At 39.8% G+C, this 19,308-nt stretch overlaps 1 protein-coding gene across 2 annotated transcripts; it reads left to right on the forward strand.

The window, feature by feature from the left end:
- Nucleotides 1-4,810: 4,810 nt before the first annotated feature.
- On the forward strand, nucleotides 4,811-18,970 carry Htatsf1 (HIV-1 Tat specific factor 1). Of its 2 annotated transcripts, XM_052171081.1 has the most exons (10): nucleotides 4,811-5,022; nucleotides 5,211-5,455; nucleotides 6,753-6,933; nucleotides 7,311-7,358; nucleotides 7,770-7,924; nucleotides 10,068-10,231; nucleotides 11,679-11,778; nucleotides 15,903-15,992; nucleotides 16,801-16,938; nucleotides 17,448-18,970. In XM_052171081.1, the coding sequence occupies exons 2-10, from the start codon at nucleotides 5,267-5,269 to the stop codon at nucleotides 18,645-18,647; spliced, it is 2,265 nt and encodes a 754-aa protein (XP_052027041.1). In that variant the 5' UTR covers nucleotides 4,811-5,022; nucleotides 5,211-5,266; the 3' UTR covers nucleotides 18,648-18,970. The 2 variants fall into 2 exon arrangements, with proteins under 2 accessions (XP_052027041.1, XP_052027042.1); XM_052171082.1 differs by lacking the exon at nucleotides 4,811-5,022 and having other exon boundaries at nucleotides 5,128-5,455.
- Nucleotides 18,971-19,308: the final 338 nt, after the last annotated feature.

Genomic DNA, 19,308 nt, shown 5'->3' on the forward strand with positions numbered 1-19,308 from the left:
GGGCTTTTTAAATACAAGGAAGCCCACCAAGTAGAGAAAAATAGGTTTGGAAATACCAGTTAACTGTGAAGAAGGCTGTATAGAAGGGATGGTGAGGAAACAAGATAAAGGTTTAAAAATTGAATTGGATGCCATCTCTCTGATACTCCTCATCTCTTGTGCATTCCTGTGGTTGTCATAAAATAGTGTTTGTGTTTATTTGTGCTGTAAATCTAGGGATTCTACTCCACAAACGAGGAGATCAAAAAGAGAGAAAACATCTCGTGTGGTGTTTTGTAAAATATCTATCTATATATATGCTTTCACAGAGTGACTGCCTTTTTCCCTCAATCGCCATTTCATTATAAGAAATCTTGCAATTGAAATGAAAATGTTTAAGATTTGGAAGCTGTTTAGCACTGAATCTGGGGCAGGGTGCTTCCCTTACTGGGTCAACACATCCTGAATTTATGTAATTTTATTGCCATTTGGTTAATGACTAGGCAAAGCCATGTCTCACAAGCGTTGTGAGGAATTTGTCTTTTTCACAGCACGACCAGGGGCCCCAGAGGAAGATTCTTATCCGAGTTCCTAAGCTGCCACTGTTAGAAATTCTTTCCTCTAAGGAAACTCATTTCATTTGGGTGAGCAGTGCCCTCTTTCTAAAACCCGGAGGAACTGCCACATGCAATCATCACACTTGGCTGTGCAAGCGGCATCAGATCACCTACCTGCTTGATTTTCCTCAACTTGATGGGTGCCTAAGTCCTAGAGTTCACCTCTGCTTCGAGAAGTCAGACAGAAGGCTCTGACTTGTTATCCTCGCCTCCAATTTGCTAACACAAATAAGCTTATTAACAACTGTAATTGCGAAAACAAAATTCGTGTAGTCAATAGATTTGTCAGACTTCAATTTGTGTTTTCAGAAAATGTATTCTTGAACTAAATAGAAGCTTACCTTTGGCACTATAGTTACATTTGTATTTTTAAAAAACTTTTTTTTTTTTGGTAGAGTGCTTTTGGTATTTTTGAGCTTTAAATGGCTTGTGCCGTTGTGAACTTCTGCTAATTATGTGGCTCAAAGGGGGGGTGGGGTGGGGCATATATATTAACACTGGGCTTTAAATGCCCTTAAAGTTGTCTTAAAGTGGGGGTGCTAATATTGTATTAACATTGCTTTAAAGTGAGCAAAATTGTTGTAAAAAATCTGGAAGTGAGCAAATAAATAATAAATAAAGTTTGAATGGCTTCGTGTAACTTTTTACTCTAAAAATAATGACAGAATATAAGAATCCATCTCAATTCCAAGACTTTTTTATTTTTAAATCACTAAGAAATATTTTATTTTTCTTCATTAGAAAACTTATATATTTACTCTCCTGAACCTAAGACTTGAGAAATCATTTTCTAAATGCACCAGGCCATGGACTTGAGAGAGAGCTTGGCAATTAGAGAGCTTCCTGCATAAGCATGGGGCCCAGACTGCAGGTTCCAGCAGCCAGCAGCCAGATGTGGGCTTGTACACACCTGTGATTACAGCACAGGACAGGGCGAGAGACTACAATCCCTGACACTTGCTGGCTGCCAGCCTAGCTAGAAAAACAAAAACAAAGAAACTGGAAGCCCTGGGTTCAGTCAGAGACCATAACTCAAAAAGAGTAAGAAAAAGTGATTAAAAAAGATATATGGCCTTTATCGACATATGTGTGCACACACACAAGGATATACTTAACATGTATACATGATAAGTACTTAGTAATGTTCCTCATTCCCCACCCACTCTCCTCTGAGAGTGCAGGCCTCCCCTAGGTGTCGCTCAACCCTGGCACATCCTCTCCCACTGAGCCCAGACTGAGCTCCCTGTCTGCTACATAGGTGCCGTGGGACCTTGTTCCAGCCCAGCTATAGAACTCTAATTTAAAAAAAAAATATCAGGCTACAAAAGTCCAAACAGTATTTTTTTCTGTTTCAAAAACTAAAGCCTTCATGAGTTAGTGATGAAATGTGTATAAAATAACTTAGCTTTCAAGGGTATCAGCTCCCTTCACTTTTGTAACTAGAAAAGTATGATTAAAATTTATGAGTTTTTATTTGGGGAAATGAACTGATTTTATTTCTTGGGGTTAACTTTATAGGTGGCTATAATAATAGCTACAATTACATTTATATTGCTTATTGTTGTACAATGTTCTTGTGAGATATTTTATTTCTTTAGTGAAGGTTTTCGGGAGAGATTTGGACACATGCAAAACATATTGTGAACATATCCTAATTTTGCTCAAGGTCTTCCCTTGCTTAAAATTTAGGATATGGATCACAGCAATACTCTATAAAGTATGAAAACAGTCACAAAGTCATGTATGACCAAAGCATGTCCAGAGGGTACATCCTCCTCATTGAAAAGTGCCCCCAAAATAACACTGTATAGCTTCTGTAAGCAAATTCTGTTTTATAGCATTTTTGCAGTTCATATTATCTTAGGTTAAAGATACATCAACCTTTTTGTCAGAAGAAACCCCTTCCTAACTAGGTTTAGAGATTACAAGATGTTGGGACCAGAAACATCATAAGAATAGATGTGGTATGTGTGTGTGTGTGTGTGTAAAACCTTCCAGAAAGTGTTTCTACGTAAGGTAGATGAACTTTTGCACAGGTACCTGTTTTCATTATACTCTGAGGTAGATGAACTTTTGCACAGGTACCTGTTTCCATTCTACTCTGACCCTGAGTCTATACCTGATTGTACTCTACCTTTACAGGACAAATGTATACTGGCTCAGGCAAATATCTAGTGCAAAATGCAATGCTACCTTGAGCTAGTTCCTTATAGGCTTCCAGGAAACTTTTGGGCAAAGGCAATGGATGACTTGCAACCTAGACATAAGAACACTTTTTTCCATTTTCTTATGTGTACGGTGGGGAGAGGTTAGGGTATCTCTGACATTAAGAGTGTGCGGTATGTGCAATGCCAATCATGCAGTGCACTATCTTTTCTTTTGTAAACATACTCCAGAATGAAATGGAAGTCCAATAACAAATTAGTGAAAAGAGCTATATACATTTTTCAGATCAAAGCAAGGACTACTTAACAGTGTTTAAATTAACCTAACAAAATCCATAGCATGCATATAAATTCAGTTCTAATACTTCTACTAAAAACAAGAACCTCATAAAAATAAGTGTATTTGGAAACAAAAACTACTGTTTTTTAAACCATCGCTAAGGTTGAAGTCAGATTTAGAGGTCTGTGAGGAGCTAAGATGTTCTAGAACCCACCGGGAAACACTGTATTTACAAACAAAGGTGACTGAAATTGAAATAGTTTCTGAGCAGCCTTTCCCTATAGTCAAGTCTGGGTTATAGTATTGATGTTTAGATGTATAGAGTTTATTGCTACTTTTAATGATTAAATTTTTACTTGAACAGTTAACATTATAGCAATGAACATTATTGATAAATGTAATCCACATATCAAAAACAAACAAAAACATAAAAAAGCTGTTTAGAACTGTCTAGTTTTTGAGTATAAAAGGATGCTGAAAACAAAATAATTGCTGCTCTCCTGCACCTGGTACTACCATCCTATTGTTTGCCAACCATAATTGAACCTCCCTTGATCTGTGCCTGTCTTCTCAGCTATTCCTCAGAATCTCCCCCAGTGCCTGGCACTTAAGAGTAGTTCAGTAAATACCTGTCTTTTTGGGACCCCTTCCCTTTTTGACGTGCATGAAATATCTAAGGGAAAAAGCTCTGCTTTTTTTGGAAGATTCTTGGCTTTCTTACTAAGAGACAAGAAAATGAGACCACATGGTTCACCTCTTATTTGTACAGGGGGATGTTTACACTCAAACTTCAAATTTCAGGTTGGAACCTCTCTGACACATAGCAGTAAACTGCCAGCAAAAGCTACTCTTTTTGTTGTTGTTGTTCTTTTTTTTTCTTTTTATTCGATATATTTTTTATTTACCTTTCAAATGATTTCCCCTTTTCTGGCCCCCCACTCCCCGAAAGTCCCATAAGCCCCCTTCTCTCCCCCTATTCTCCCACCCACCCCTTCCCACTTCCCTGTTCTGGTTTTGCCAAATACTGCTACACTGAGTCTTTCCAGAACAAGGGGCCACTCCTCCGTTCTTCTTGTACCTCATTTGATGTGTGGATTATGTTTTGGGTATTCCAGTTTTCCAGGCTAATATCCACTTATCAGTGAGTGTATACCATGACTGATCTTTTGAGTCTGGGTTACCTCACTTAGTATGATGTTCTCCAGCTCCATCCATTCAGCAAAAGCTACTCTAAAGCACCTACTGCAGCTCAGGGGTGGTACCAGGTACATAAAAAGGGGGGTGAGATTAGGAAGTGATGGGGCCTTCTGCCCACTCTTCGTTCAGTCATGCTTTACTAGACCCCAAACAGCGTGTTATGTGTGTTTGGGTTACTAAGATGAACAAAAGCCGCGTGTACCCTAGGGCAAGCATTTAAAAATACGTAAATCCTTGGCTCCAGCGGAGGGGCGGGGATTTGCGCTAAGGAGGCGCAAAGGTTTCGCGAAGCGCGAGAAACTTGTCCCACGATCCCACCCACCTCCCCAAGATGGCGCCTGCCGCAAAGCCCATTCAGTGCCAGCTCTACTGTAAGAGTCCCGCATCCTTTTTCAGGCTATTTCTTAGGCCAACTTCGTCCGGAGTGCAGAGGAGCCCAAGGTTCCCAAGGTGCCATGCATTCGGCAGGCTTAGTCTCCAAGGCAAGTTTCCATAAGTATGGATATGCGGCAGCGGCAAGGCTTTGAAACCCCGCCCCTGTTCGCGCAAGCGTCGCCGACATTTGACGCCATGTGGGCGTGTCGGCGCGACCCGCTACGTAGCTAGGCGCGGACAATGGCGACTGCATCAGCCTGAGGCGGACTTCGTTCTCAAATAGTTGCCTGACGTGGCGGGAGGAAGCTGTGGTGCCTCCGGAGCCAGCCGTGGCGGTGACAGCGCGCCTGCGCGCTTCCGCTTCGCCCTGGACCTAGCGGTGGCGCGGAGGCCTCGCGTAGCCCGCCAGGTGGGTGGTGGCGACTATGCTGGCAGTCTCAAAGCGCATGCGTGCGCAAGTGGGGCGGGCGGGAGGGCGGAGTCTGGGCGGTGCCTCTTAGACTTCCCAGGGTCTGCTGGGGCGCTGTGGGAGGCGGCCCGGGAGTTGCAGTGCACGTTCCAAGCTCTGCAGACCTCTCTTTCTCTGCTGTCTTTCAGCGCCCTTTCGGCCTCTTCACTTCTCCGACCGCTGCGTCTGGGACTACGTGAGAACCATGAGTGGCAACAACTTGAGCGGGAACGATGAGTTTGATGAGCAGTTGCGAATGCAAGAATTGTACGGAGGAGACCCCAAGGAAGGTGACACCCAGCATGAGCCCTCTGGAGAAACCGATTCTTTGGGACAACCACCAGATGACACTCCCTACGAGTGGGACCTTGATAAAAAGGCTTGGTTTCCTAAGGTAAGAAAGAGTAGCTTGAGTCCCACTGTGGAGTGGGGCCATAGTGCTCCCTGGCTACCCTTGCGGGACATCCCTCTTATGTTTGCTGAAGTTCAGGTCTTTGAACCGGTGGTTGGTGGCTAGTCTGTTTGTTCAGTCTATTGCAGTCCTGATGTATAAAGGAAAGTAAATCTTAGCGTGGTACCTTAAGTGGGTTTTTATGCCTTATTAATTTGTGTATGTGTATGAAGGTCACAATTCGTTTTCATCTTGCTGTATTTACTACAAAGAAGAAAAACACCCAAAAAAGTATTTGTAAGAGTTTTATCCTGTATAGCCAAACTTAACTTACTCTTCCTGTACATGCTTGTGTAAAATGCAGCTTGTTGCTTTATGGAGTGGGAAAGCAGCCATTCACCTCACTCTACTGAATAAACTTTTCTTGATTCTTGTTTTATTATTCTACTAAATTTTGTTCCAGGGCATCTGAGTTTGGACCCTCTAACCACAGGAATATGACTAGGAATGCTCAGGAAATGGGTGAAAGAGATCTCTACATTGAGTACTTGGGAGTTGCTAAGTGTTTAATTTCAATCTGGAAATAACACAACTGGTGTTGAACCTGGTGAAAGTACTGTTAGTCTTAGCCTCATAGGAAGTTTGGCATCAAAGGGTACTAGCAGCCACCAAGTGATTGGAGAGTCATTCTCAGACAACTTTTCTCCATTGTGCAAGGGCATTGTTGGGTCAAAAATTCTTTATTTCAGCTATTCTTTTGGATTTGGTATTTGTGCATATTTATTTCAAGCACCCAAACTGTAAAAATTGACAACTGAACTTCTGGACTTGCAATGCCCGCTTGAATGTAGATGTGATTTCTTTCTGAGTGCTTTTAATAGTCTGACAAACAATTATTTGGTATCTGGGCACCCAAAAGTGGATTCTGCGGTTAGATAAGTTGACTTTGGGTTTTACCATCTCGTTATTCCATACTTCTTTTGTTTTATGTATTGGCCACTTGAGTCAAATATACTATAGAGAAGTAATAATTTATAACAATGTAGGGAAAAGTGAGTCTGTCACTTATAATTATGCGTGTTGTTTTGGCAGTCTGTTGCACCTTTGTTCTACTCTGATCACACTATATGATTTCCATATAAGGTGACTGGTCTTGGATTATACTTTAATTAGTATAACTAGTTGTGGTGTAAGCACTTATTTTCAGTTTTAGGTTATACTTGCTGAATGTACAGCCTTATAACACAGTTTCTGCAGGTGAAGTAACCTTGTCTGCATGTGCCTTGACTTACCCATTTAGATCACCGAAGATTTCCTTGCTACATATCAGGCTAACTACGGCTTTTCTAGTGATGGTGCATCTAGCTCAAGTGCGAACATCCAGGATACCAACACTAAGGCTGTAGAAGAACCACCACAGAAAGAAATCCCAGAAACGACTGACTCCAAAAAGAAGGGAGAAAAGAGAAAGGCTGAATCTGGCAAGTGGTTCTGTCTTTGCAATTCATGACTTTCAAAATGAGATGGGAAAAATTTGTGTATCCACGTTTACATTTTGGAGAATTATAATAGCACTGGAAGAATGATAATACGAGTTTTCACTTTCAGATAGGCTTAAAGTCATGAAGAATAGAGATAGTCCTTTTTCTTTTTCAGAGAGAGTGCTAAAGGTAATTCTCAGTCAAAAGTTTTACATATTTTGAAAGCTACATAGTGATTTGAGTTAGTCATGGTCTTCTGAAATAAAGAGAACATTCTAAAACTTTGAAAAAGCTGCCACTGCCAAGATTTTATAGTGTAATTCTTGCTGTTTCCTTCAAGTTTTTTATTTATTTCCCTTTGATTTTTTTTTTTTTAGGATGGTTCCACGTCGAAGAAGATAGAAACACAAATGTCTATGTGTCAGGTATTATCCCGTTGCAATGCAATTTTCATGTTGGAAACATTTAGTGTTGAGACTTTGTGCTAAATGAGTTTTAGTTTTGGTGTGTTTTGTTCACCTGCTTTTGTTAGCTAGGAGTTTACTTAGTAGGGAATGAAGGAAAGTCATGCAACGTTACATGCTGTTCTATATGCCTGCCTTAGGTAATTGACAGCAGTTTGTTCCTTCAGATTTAATGAAGTGTATGCATAGCATAACTGTGATATTTTTTAATGTATAAAGTATGAATGATCTTCACATTTATAGATAGGAAGTTTTTGTACTCATTTATCCAAATCAGCTTTGTATTCACGTAAGGGTCAGGTTTCTCATTGGTAAAATGCTAACAACTTTTACCTTCATTAAATCCTTTAAGATTGTTCTCTGAAATTACAGGTCTCCCTCCAGACATCACAGTGGACGAATTTATACAGCTTATGTCCAAATTTGGAATTATTATGAGAGATCCTCAGACTGAAGAATTTAAGGTCAAACTTTACAAAGATGGTCAAGGAAATCTTAAAGGAGATGGGCTTTGTTGTTATCTAAAGGTTGGTATTTGGTCAGATAAGTTTCTTATCCCTTCAGTTTCTATCTCAGGAACCGAGGCTAGAATTTTATAGATACTGGCCTAAACCATGAACCATCCAAAACGAAATACAAAGGAAACTGAGCTTTTAGGTTGGAACTAACTGTATATAGGTGATGCTGGTACCCTTTCTAGTTTGTTTTTTTACATATCTATCTATCTATCTATCTATCTATCTATCTATCTATCTATCTATTTATCTATATCTATATCTATATACACACATATGTATATATCTGCTTCCATATAGTATTCTCAACAAAGGTTGCAAATACATGACACAAAGGAAGTATTAAGTGAGACAGAAAAATCCAGAACTCACCATAGTGACACTAGGGTTATTTGCTTGTTTTAAGAAACTGCTACAAGGTCAGCATGCTATGTAAATATGTAACTGAAGAGCTCCTCTTCAAAAAAATCTCACTCAGTGTATATAATCAACAGTTTAAAAATCTGAGAAGAAAAAAGCCAGTGACATTTGATTTGCATATTGGAGTGAATCAGAATGGGGTTTAGCAAAGTCTTACATTGCTGCGCTATTTTTGCATATACAGTTTTGTTGGTACACAACCCCACTGGGTCACTTGTGCTTTTGTGTCTGGCTGCATCATGTTTCATCAGTGGCATAGAATAGTTATAGCAATAACCCTGACCCTCAAAACCTAAACTGTCTTCTAACTGGCTCTTGACAAAAAGTGTTTTCTAACCCCAAATTAGACTAGAAAGGAGATGGTGAATTATACTTACTGCTTCAAACACCATGGAAGAGAAGTAAAATGCAAATTGGAAGAACTGTGTATAGTCTATTTACTGTAAATTGTACAGGTATCGATTGAGGTGAAAGGAAGTTATCATTTCTGGAACACCAGTCAGTTACCTTAGGAGCACATGTTAGCCATTCTCACCTGGCGCAAAACAAATGGCCATAATTATGATGTAGCATTTGTCATAGAACCTGAAAATAACTATGGTCAAAGTAAAACATGAGAATGTGGTAGTATAAATATCCTGGGTGTATAGTTAGTGGACAGTGAACAGTGGGATCTGGAGAAAGGAGGCATGAGATGGCAAGGTTTGGGGTTCTCAGCTTTTAATCTGGTAAGTGAACCGTAGCATGATCATTTGGGATGTTAATCTTCTATGTTCATATGTAAGATCTGAGAATTTTACCAGCCCAAAGTTGACTAAAAATCTGTGAACTGGATTTTTAAGAGAGCAGGGTCTTGATGGGATTTTTTTTTTAAAAAATTATTTTATTTATGTGTATACATGTGGGGGGAAGGGCATTTCTATATGTGCCTGTGAATGCTGCTGCATGCAGAGACCAGAAGAAGATGGTGGCTCCTACGGTGCTGGTGTTATAGATTATTAGGAGCTATACTCATTATGGCTGCTGTGAACTGAACAACGGCTCTTAACTGTTGAGCCATCTCTTCCACTCCGTCTATATTTGATTGAGTAGCTTAGGTCAGTGGTCCGCTGTCCTTAGACCTTTTGTTCTGTGACTCTGAGTAGGGGTGACAACTAGTATGTTTGTATAGAACCCAAAATCCATAACTGCGTTTAAAATGTAAGCCATTAAATAATTATCTTCTACTAAGTATGTTATTACAGATGTATATTTTAGTTTGCCTAAATTAATTTCGTTTGGTTGTATTACTTCCAGTTCCTTGAATCACCCACTGTTAGGCACATGTACAGAATTTCACAACTGAAATATGCCATAGATAGTACCCAGTTCCACTCCTCCCATTCAACAGATGAGAAATTTGGGCTCCTGGAGACAAAACTTACTCAACAATATAATTTGCAGAACACCTACTGTATGTTATGCTGTAAGATTTCCATATACTGTATCATCTAATTTTTAAGGAACCCTGTGATGAAGATATTTTAGCTTTATGCAGATGGAGAAATTGGAGAACTAGTCATGTACCTAAGTTAACACAGGGGTGTGAGGTATATGTGTATTTTGAACAGAGCTTTCCTGATTTATGTTTTAAGATTCTTTATCCCAATATAGGTAGCTGGCATTGTTTATATAAAAATCTCAAGTTTCATTTCAGTGGTCAACTTAATGAGTATTTTATTTTACTTTTATAAAGAAAGAATCTGTGGAACTTGCATTAAAACTTTTGGATGAAGATGAAATTCGAGGCTACAAGTTGCATGTGGAGGTAGCAAAGTTCCAGCTGAAGGGGGAATACGATGCCTCAAAGAAGAAGAAGAAGTGCAAAGATTATAAGAAGAAGCTATCTCTGCAACAGAAGTATGTATTTCTTCTTTTCTGAAAGATTGACTATAAGTATTGTTTTGATAATAGTTATTTAGTTTTGTCCCATCAAACATAAATACAAATTATTCTAAAAGTATTTCATTAGCTAGTCAGGAATCGTCCATAGTTTCTTCCATAGGTTGATTTGGTAGTGGTGAGGAGGGTTGTCTTTTTCCGGGGTGATTTTAAAAGTCTGTTCTAAACAAAAACAAAATGGTAAGTGATAGGCTCGTGATGAAACGAATGCTATTGTCCCTCCGTCCTCTCTTCCCATACTTCATGCCTCTACCTTCTGTGCTTCCAGTCTTCAGTAAATAAAGAACTTAATTTTGGGGGTGATTATTTATGATGTAAGTGGGGACTTAGTTCAGTATGGACTACCAAATGAAGAGTTGAAGCTTTTATTCTAGAACCATGACTTCATTTTTAGTGTGGACTGAAATCAACTGCCAGGAGCTAAATTTGTATATACAGGTTTGCTGGTAAAAGCTAGAAAGGCTGAAGGTTTTATCATTACATTTACCATATAGGGGTGTGTGTGTGTTTGTGTATAAAATGCGACATGTATATTAATTTGTTGTTAAGCATGTTTTAGGAAATTAGTCAAAATAATAATAAATACTTTCACTGGTGAATTCTGTTAATATTGTAGCATTATGCTTAAACTCACGATTAAATAAATGTTCAGCATATTTTCTTTGCGTGGCCCCAGGATTTTTACAGACTTAGTTAAAATTTTTTCAAACAGTATCAGGAAAATGTAAGATTATATAACAAAGAGCCAGTAGTCTACTATTCAGTGCAATTTGTTCTTCATAATATTATAAATTATAATATTATAAATTATAAATATAAATTTAAATTGCTTTTTTATAGTCTTAAACTATAGTCAGCCATTCATATACATGGGTTCTATGCATGTGGACTCACTGTACTGAATAGGTACCATTTTTTCCTGTTGTTAGTATAGTGCAGCATGACAGTTACTTCCATAGTATTTACATTGTGTAAGGTATTATAGTACCCAAGAGATAATTGAAAGTGCATGGGAAGGCAGATAGAAGTTGTCAACTGATATAATAGTGTTCTGTGTGGCCAAAGATTTGGGTATCAAACCTCCACTGAAAACAGGGATGCTTCTTCATCTTCCTAGAAAATTGAACATACTAATTCATTAGGAGACTTTAGAAGCCCAACTGTAGTGTACTTTAGTGGGACTCCAGTTACTTTGATAAGGAACACATAAGGGGAGTTCAGATTCTGAATGTGTATTTTTTCCCTCCTGCCTAGATTATTTTTTACTTTATAAAGTTCTGTGGAAGTATGTCGGCATCAGATAATGACTATTTATAAACTCTCAATACTGGATTATAGCCATCACTTTTCTCTCCCACAAATCTGAACCCAGATTTCAGTTCACTGTTACTTTTTGTTACATTAGGCAGTTGGATTGGAGACCTGAGAGACGAGCTGGACCAAACCGGCTGCGCCATGAGCGAGTTGTCATTCTCAAAAATATGTTTCACCCCATGGATTTTGAGGTAGGAAATGGTGTTTTAACATCTAAAAGTTCTGGAATGTCTTTTTTTTTTTTACAAGAGGGTGCAAAGCTTACCATGCCCCACCACTGTGGAGACGTGTTTCTGAAGCCCTGGTAGGATAGGAAAGTGGAACAAGGGCTCAGTCTGTATTTAGAATTCCCTGTGGTTATCCATGGTTTTTTTTTACTGGATCCCAGATAAGACTGTTACTAGGCACACTGTGGGCCAAAATCACAGCTGCTTGCTGCCTGAAATCAAAGATTGATGGGAACAGCCTGTGGGTCTGTAGTTCAGCTGATTTTGGTGGGGAATAACCAGTTCTGCACTTGCATCTGAAAACTGAGAAAAGTTTGATCTTTAAAGGACTCTGATGTTCCAAGAGTGGAGGTTGTTTTTCAGAACATTTTAATATCTGTGTAGAATCTCCAAACAAGGAAATAAGGTGTTAAATAGGAACTGTAGCTTACATTGTGTTGTGCCTCCTGATAGCATGTGCTAGATGGATAGAGCGTAGATGGAAACTATCAAGAGTGGGAAAAGTAACTTTTGTTTTCTCTGTCTAGTTCTGGAATTAATGATATCACATTGCATACAAAGAAGAAAATGTTCCTAATGTTAACATTCAGATTTGGAAACATTCTAGTTGCAATCTCTGTCTGCTCTTGTTCTTTGCATTCACGTTGTCAACAGTGTCACAAGGGCTGTGTCAATTTAGTCCCTTAACAAGGGCCTTAAAATACTGAACTTTAAAAAGATCATTGCTGAACTGTCCTCATAAAGTGTTGGAATTTACAGTGCACTTGTGGAGTCTGGACATTTTTTTCATGATTAGATGGATTCTGTAGTCTATTTCTAAAGTTGTTTAATGTCTCTTTTTACCTGAAATCCAGAAGGATCTTGAACTATATAACAGCTATTTTAGATTTACATTAATAATGAAGTACAGCTGAAAATCAAATTTCATAGAGTCTCTGACTTACACTGCCTTGAGGTTTCTCCAACTTTAAAATGGTGTGACAGACTTGTGCATGCAACAGGAGCCGTGATTCACATTTTGGATTTTGAGATTTTTGTCAGGCTAGTGACATTTGATATGGTCCTTTCTCACAATACTAGGCAGCAGCTGCACGCCTCAGGGCTCCATCAGCCAGTTGCTATGAGCGTCAGCAGTGACCATGAGATCTACAGTACACCTATCTGATGTTCAGGAAACTGGCTGAACTATTCAACACTGTATCAGAAAATCAGAAACCAGGTTTTGTGAGATGCTTTTGCCTAGCTGTAGGCTAACATGTTCTGTGTTTTAAAGGTGGAGGATACAATACTTATACACGGTATACTTCATACTGAGTAAATTGTCAGTTTGGGCTGGGATTAGTAAGACAGGTGGGCTACCTGTACTTGCTTTTGAAATATCATTGCCAAAGGAGGTTTAAAAAATACTGCATGTAATCCACTCGATGTGTCCTCTGGAAAATGACTCCTTGGTTTATCAGGTGGTATGCATACATTCATCTTGCTTATACTAAAAGCAGTAATTGTAAACTTCATCCCAACCCTCTGCAAGGAAAAGTCTAAATGCATCTGTTCTTTCTTCTCCCTCTGACCTTGCCCGCTGGGAGAACTTTCTCCATAAAACTGTCACACTCGGGGCACTTAGATTTTCCTAGAGCAGCCCGTATCATGTCTCTCCTAAAAACTACTTTGCTTTTCAGGCTTTTTGACATGGACCGTCACTGTGTAGCTCAGGATGGTCTTGAAGTTGCTTTGTAGCCCACACAGGCCTCAAACTCAAAATCATCTTGCTTCCACCTCCTGAAGTGCTACAGCCCCATGCTGTATATTTGTTCCCGGCCAATACAAATACCTTCTGGTAGATGTTTTTGAAGACAGAAGCTTCACACTTACAAATTGGTGATTGTTTCAAAATCAGTCCAGGACCCAGGAAGATGGTTTACTTGGTAAAGGTATTTGCCATCAAGCCTGGCCATCTGAGTTTGATCTTTTGAACTCATGTGGTAGAAGGAGAGAAGAACCAACTCTCTCATAAGTTGTTCTGTGACCTCTGTAGGTATCCTTTTGTGCATGTGCACACATGAATGAATGAATGAATGAATGAGTGAATGAATGAATGAATGAGCTAACAAACAAGCAAGCATACATATGTTGTTATATATGTATGCATTTAATAAAAATCCTTGGTTTGTTTCAAGCTGGTACTTTAAAGTTACAAAGCTTTCATCTTTCTATTTTGGTTTTCCTTCCTAGTATTTCTTTCCCTCTGCCACACTATGAGTTCCTGCAGAAGCAGGACTTTGTCTACTTTGCTGGTGCATTTCTGGTGCACTGAATTGTGGTTTTCATTCCTCAGTACTTGAGCATCCGCATATTAATATGTCCTTCATATTTTCATGGTGCTCAGATTTAGCCAAGGCCTTGAACACACCATTCCACCGAGGAGCTTTACCCCGGCCCTTCCCTTTAGTTTTGTGTGAGGAGTAGTTGAAGGTACGAGTGAGGTCCTGTTACTTCCAAGCCAGGCTCTCAGTTGCCTAATAGAAGAGACAGATTCTCTTTAGCATCTTTGTAAATAAGAGCAAGTTTATACCTCCAATGCTGTGCTGAATAGAGGGACAAGAGAATCTCTTCTGCAAGTAGGAAACTTCAGAATTTTCAGGGAAAGAAATTCTTGCTAGTGTATGCTCTCTTTGTTAGCACAGATGCCTGATCTTCAGTGATCCTACTAGCTTGATGAGAGCCTGTTAACAAAAAAGATGACAGTCGTCTTGCTTTTTTTGTTCAGGGTTTCTGGACCTGGACCTCATACATGTCACCCTAGACCTGCATAGTCTAAGTAAAGTAGACTCTAGCCACAGTTATATTAGAATTAAGATTCATCTTTGCAGTTAAAGAAGACATGGAGTAGCTCCGGTGTTGAGTAATACAGACACATAGAAGAACTGTAGCATTACAGAAAAGTGCTGGATCATACTGGTATAGATGCCCAGGTTGGCTTCAAGCTTACAATCCTCCTGCCACTTCCCATGAGCTGGGATCACAGGCATAGTCCTGCGGCGTTATACAACTCTTGATGGATGCACTGTTTAATTTGACTAAGGACTGGTTATGAACCTAAAGAACAGACACGAACATTCAACTTTTTAGAGGAAAACAAAAACAACATTGTTGATTTACCCCAATATATCTGAAAGAACTCATATTTGGAAGGGTGGAGTGTGTTTTATTCCAAACAGTTGAGTAATGTTAGAAGTTGCATACCTAAAAATCTTCGGTGGTATCAGGGTAAGTAATGAAGGATAATTTTGTAATGTAACTTCCAATTCAGTTCAAAGCCTTATCTAAAACTTTAACCTGGAAACTTTGAGTCTCAAGAAATGAAGAATTAGAACTCTGACATGAACGGAGGTTTCTTTTTGTGCACATCAGCATGGTCTAATACAATGTGAGAATGTAAGATGAAGCTAGGGAGATGAATTTTAATAAGGACATGCCTAGTAATGCATAGTCATTGTCCACCATTTTAGTCAAGTCAGTGTGACATTTAGATCAGAGAGTTCCACGTCTGGCTCACTAGGTTAAAGAGTCATCTTGGAGACGGGAAGCATTAGGCTACTGTAGAGCAGAGGTGAAGTATCTGTTTCTGATATTTGCATACCCTGAAGCTTAGAGTTCTCGTTTTCCTTACTTGGAATCTTGAATACTTCCAGAGGTCTGGGAGGAGAATCCTCCTGAACCAGAAACCACTGAGATCAGCAGTGCTTCAATTTTTGTAGCACGTTCTACAAATATTTTATTATGTGCTTTAAAAACTACACATACACTGATGAGTAAGTATATAGTTTTCCTTTCCTCCTGTGGACTGTGTCTCTCTGCCACGTTTATCCATTTCTACTTTCTCACCTAGGCCTTAGGTAGTGCAGTGAGTGAAGTCATTGATTCTCACTAGTTTTGATTCTTTTATTTATTACTATAGTCTGCAGACAGATGTACCTACCTTTAAGCAGAGTACTGGTTTTCATTTGTTAATTTGTCCCAATAATAAATTTGGTTCTTGAATTATGAAGAAGGAGGGAACTCCATTTTAATCATGTTTGTTTTTGCAGGATGATCCATTGGTACTGAATGAGATCCGAGAAGATCTTCGAGTAGAATGTTCAAAGTTTGGGCAGATCCGGAAGCTCCTTCTGTTTGACGTAAGTTCCGTGAGTGCTGAGGCCTCCCATCCTTTCAAGCTGAGGAAGGGACTGAGAGTGCGCCCTGGGATTTAGATTACTGTTTTCTATCGCAGGCCTGCTGTCTCTCAGCAGTAGTTCAGTGAACATGGCTTATGAGGCAAGGCTTTGATTGATTTGATATGCTGAGCGTCATTCCCTTCCTCCAGACTGTTTAAGAGTGACAGCAAGTAGAAGAAAAACGCCTGCAGCATTAGTTTTCTCAAGGTTCTTGACTTTCTCTGAATTATTCACCTGATCACAGTTAAGGGACAAAAGCTCCCTTGTATATTTTCCCCTGCATTTCCAAAACTGATAGGAAGTACTTAAGTGACCATGTATTACAGTGTATTGCTGATAGGCTGATTGTGAGGGGCTTTATGCATCGCAGTCCTCAGAGCCCTGTGAAGTGGGTAGCCGTGAACCCTACAGATGAGGAAGTCACATCTTTCCCTGTGCGAGCCTTTGCTCAGTGCTCCTTCGCCTCCCAGGACACAGGGTTTAATACCAGGGCAAATCTGATCTCATTTCACACTTAACAATCGCATGGTCTGGCCTCTTGGGAAGTGTTGTTAACAGAACCATTTGTGAGAACACTCTACTGGTTCTTGATAAACAAGGTACAGCTACAGAAGCATCTGACCACTGTGATAAGGGTGGGGGAGATGGGAGAAAGAGTTCTGTCTTGTTGCTCAGAGTGTCAGGAGAATGCTACTCCTAACCTGGCTTAGGTAAAGTGTGTCTGATTGCTAATCTTGTCATTCAGTCCTTCTTACTCTTGTCTTTTTAGAGACACCCAGATGGTGTGGCTTCTGTGTCCTTCCGAGAACCAGAGGAGGCTGATTATTGTATTCAGACTCTGGATGGAAGGTGGTTTGGTGGCCGACAGATCACTGCTCAAGCCTGGGATGGAACGACAGATTATCAGGTAAATCCTGCAGCTGTCAAGGGCACATGAGTGTGCATTGTCAATTGTACATTTAGTGTGGGAGTTGGCATAATCTGTTTTGTATAATACAACTTGTAAATAATGTTTTACATTGGAGGATAGAGAAAAACTTTTTACGTCTCAGCTTATAAGTCTGAAATTTTGAGGCTTTCTTGGGATAATCAGAACAGAAAGTATTAAACTGAAGTATTACGCATCCTTTCTCATTACAGAGAATGGACAAAGCTGAAGTAGTAATTTTTGGGAAATATTTCCTTTCCATGATACCAATATTTACTTATATTTAAATGATCTGTTTTAAGGTTGATTGTGTATAAGGTTAAGTAATCAAGGTTTGGAAGACTGGAGAATAAGGGGGGTGCTTGGATTGCTTTGGAAAAGTTGCCTTACAAACTAGGGTACTTGTATCAGTATTAGGAATGCTCAGAGAAGTTATTGCTTCTTTTTGCCTAAAACTCATTTTAACAATAGTTCCTGTTGATGTACAGGTAGAGGAGACCTCAAGAGAAAGAGAGGAAAGGCTGAGAGGCTGGGAGGCATTCCTCAATGCCCCTGAGGCCAACAGAGGCCTCCAGCGAATGGATTCCGTCTGCAGCTCAGAAAGGCCAGGGCCGTCCAGAGTGAGGCATTTTTCAGAGCACCCAAGCATGTCTAATATGGGTGCTCAGGAAGCTACAGCTGGAATGGCATTTGAAGAAACTATCGATGAAAATAAGTTTGAAAAGGCAGAAGACGGGGGAGAATCTGAAGGAGATGCTTCCGAAAAAGATGCCAAAGAAGGTGGGTCTGATGGAGACTACCCTGAGAGGGAGAGTGGAGAAGGCTGCTCCAAGAACGAGAATGAAGAGGGCTGCCCTGAGAGGGCCCTCCAGCCTGAAGAGGGTAATCCTAAAAAGGAGTCTCAGGAGAATGGCCCTGAAAGAGAAGCTAAGAAGAAAAGCAAAGAGAATTATGAAAAGAATGGCCTTGCAAAAGAAACCGAAGACAATGACCTCAGCAGGGAGTCTGAAGGGGAAGACAGCCTCAAGAAAGAGTCCGAAGAAGATGACTCAGAGGGGGAATCTGAGGAAGACAGCTCAGGAAAGCAATCAGAAGATGGCTCTGACAAAGAATTAGAAGAAAATGGTGTTAAAAAAGATGTTGACCAGGGTGCCTCTGACAAGGAGTTCCCAGAAAATGTTGAAAAAGAATCAGAAGAAAATGAGACTGACAAATCAGAATTTGATGAAGGTTCCGAAAGAGTGCTAGGTGACGAAGGCTTTGGGAGAGAATTTGAGGAAGACTCAGACGAAAAGGAGGAGGAAGATGAAGAAGAGGAAGAGGTCGTGTACGAAAGGGTTTTTGATGATGATTCGGATGACATTGATGAGGAAGAAGAAGCAGATGAAAAGGAGTGTGAAGATGCTGATGACAAAGAGGAAGATGATGACATAGATGGAAAGCTCTTTGATGACTCGGATGAAAAGGAAGATGAAGACTCAGAAGGAAAGAAAGATGACGATGCCAGTGACAAGGTATTCGAAGACAATTCCAATGAGAAGTTATTCGATGAAGAAGAAGGTCCCAATGAGAAGTTGTTTGATGATTCTGATGAAAGAGGGACTGTGGGGAATGTGAAGGAAGATGGGTCTCAGTCCACAGACAGCAGCTTTGCCCTCAGTAGTAGTGATGATGATGATGAAGTGTAATCTTTTCCACTTGCTTCTTAGGGAGAGCCCTGCATCTCCATTTGCCCATGCTTCAGGGTCAATAGTAGTGTTACATCAACATGTGCATAGTGGTAGGATGCCGTCAGACTAATGTCTTGAAGGTTTTTGTTCTCACCTGTACCCGTGGATTATGTTTATCGGTTCTTCAGTTAAAACTTCATAGTTACCATGCAAGTAAACTGGATACCTGTCATTTTGTTGGATTTGTTAAATGCATGCAAAAGAATATTTTTAAAGTATTCTAATTGGAGTTTGTGATATTCAGAAATAAAGATTAAATTGGTAACATGCAGAACCTGGAATTCGGACTTGAGCTAACTTGTGTCTTAAATATTGCTTGATTCCTCCCATTGCCCTCTTTCCAGCTGGGTTAATCATTTGGGGTAACATTTCCCCATTCTGCACCACAGCTTGGGCCTAAAGTCATAAAAGAAATGACACTTTAGACTCCCCCCCTCAATCCTTGGAAGTTACCATTTTTTTTTATTCTACTCTCTTTCTACTAAACCCAGGATATATGAAACTGAATTCTGTGTGGTCCACAGCTTCAGTTATTGAAAAGTGATCAGAGTTGGACTGTGCCAGTCTAGATGATAACTGAAGTTAGCAGGCCTCTCACCAGAAAGGTGTGTGCTCAAGC

The sequence above is a fragment of the Apodemus sylvaticus genome, chromosome X, assembly GCF_947179515.1.
Source record: "Apodemus sylvaticus chromosome X, mApoSyl1.1, whole genome shotgun sequence".
Lineage (NCBI taxonomy): Eukaryota > Metazoa > Chordata > Mammalia > Rodentia > Muridae > Apodemus > Apodemus sylvaticus.

Coding starts and splice junctions, on each gene's coding strand:
- Htatsf1 (XM_052171081.1), top strand. CDS start 5,267: ATGAGTGGCAACAACTTGAGCGGGAACGATGAGTTTGATGAGCAGTTG. Junction 5,456..6,752: donor AAAAGGCTTGGTTTCCTAAG/GTAAGAAAGAGT, acceptor TTACCCATTTAG/ATCACCGAAGATTTCCTTGC. Junction 10,232..11,678: donor AAGCTATCTCTGCAACAGAA/GTATGTATTTCT, acceptor TTGTTACATTAG/GCAGTTGGATTGGAGACCTG.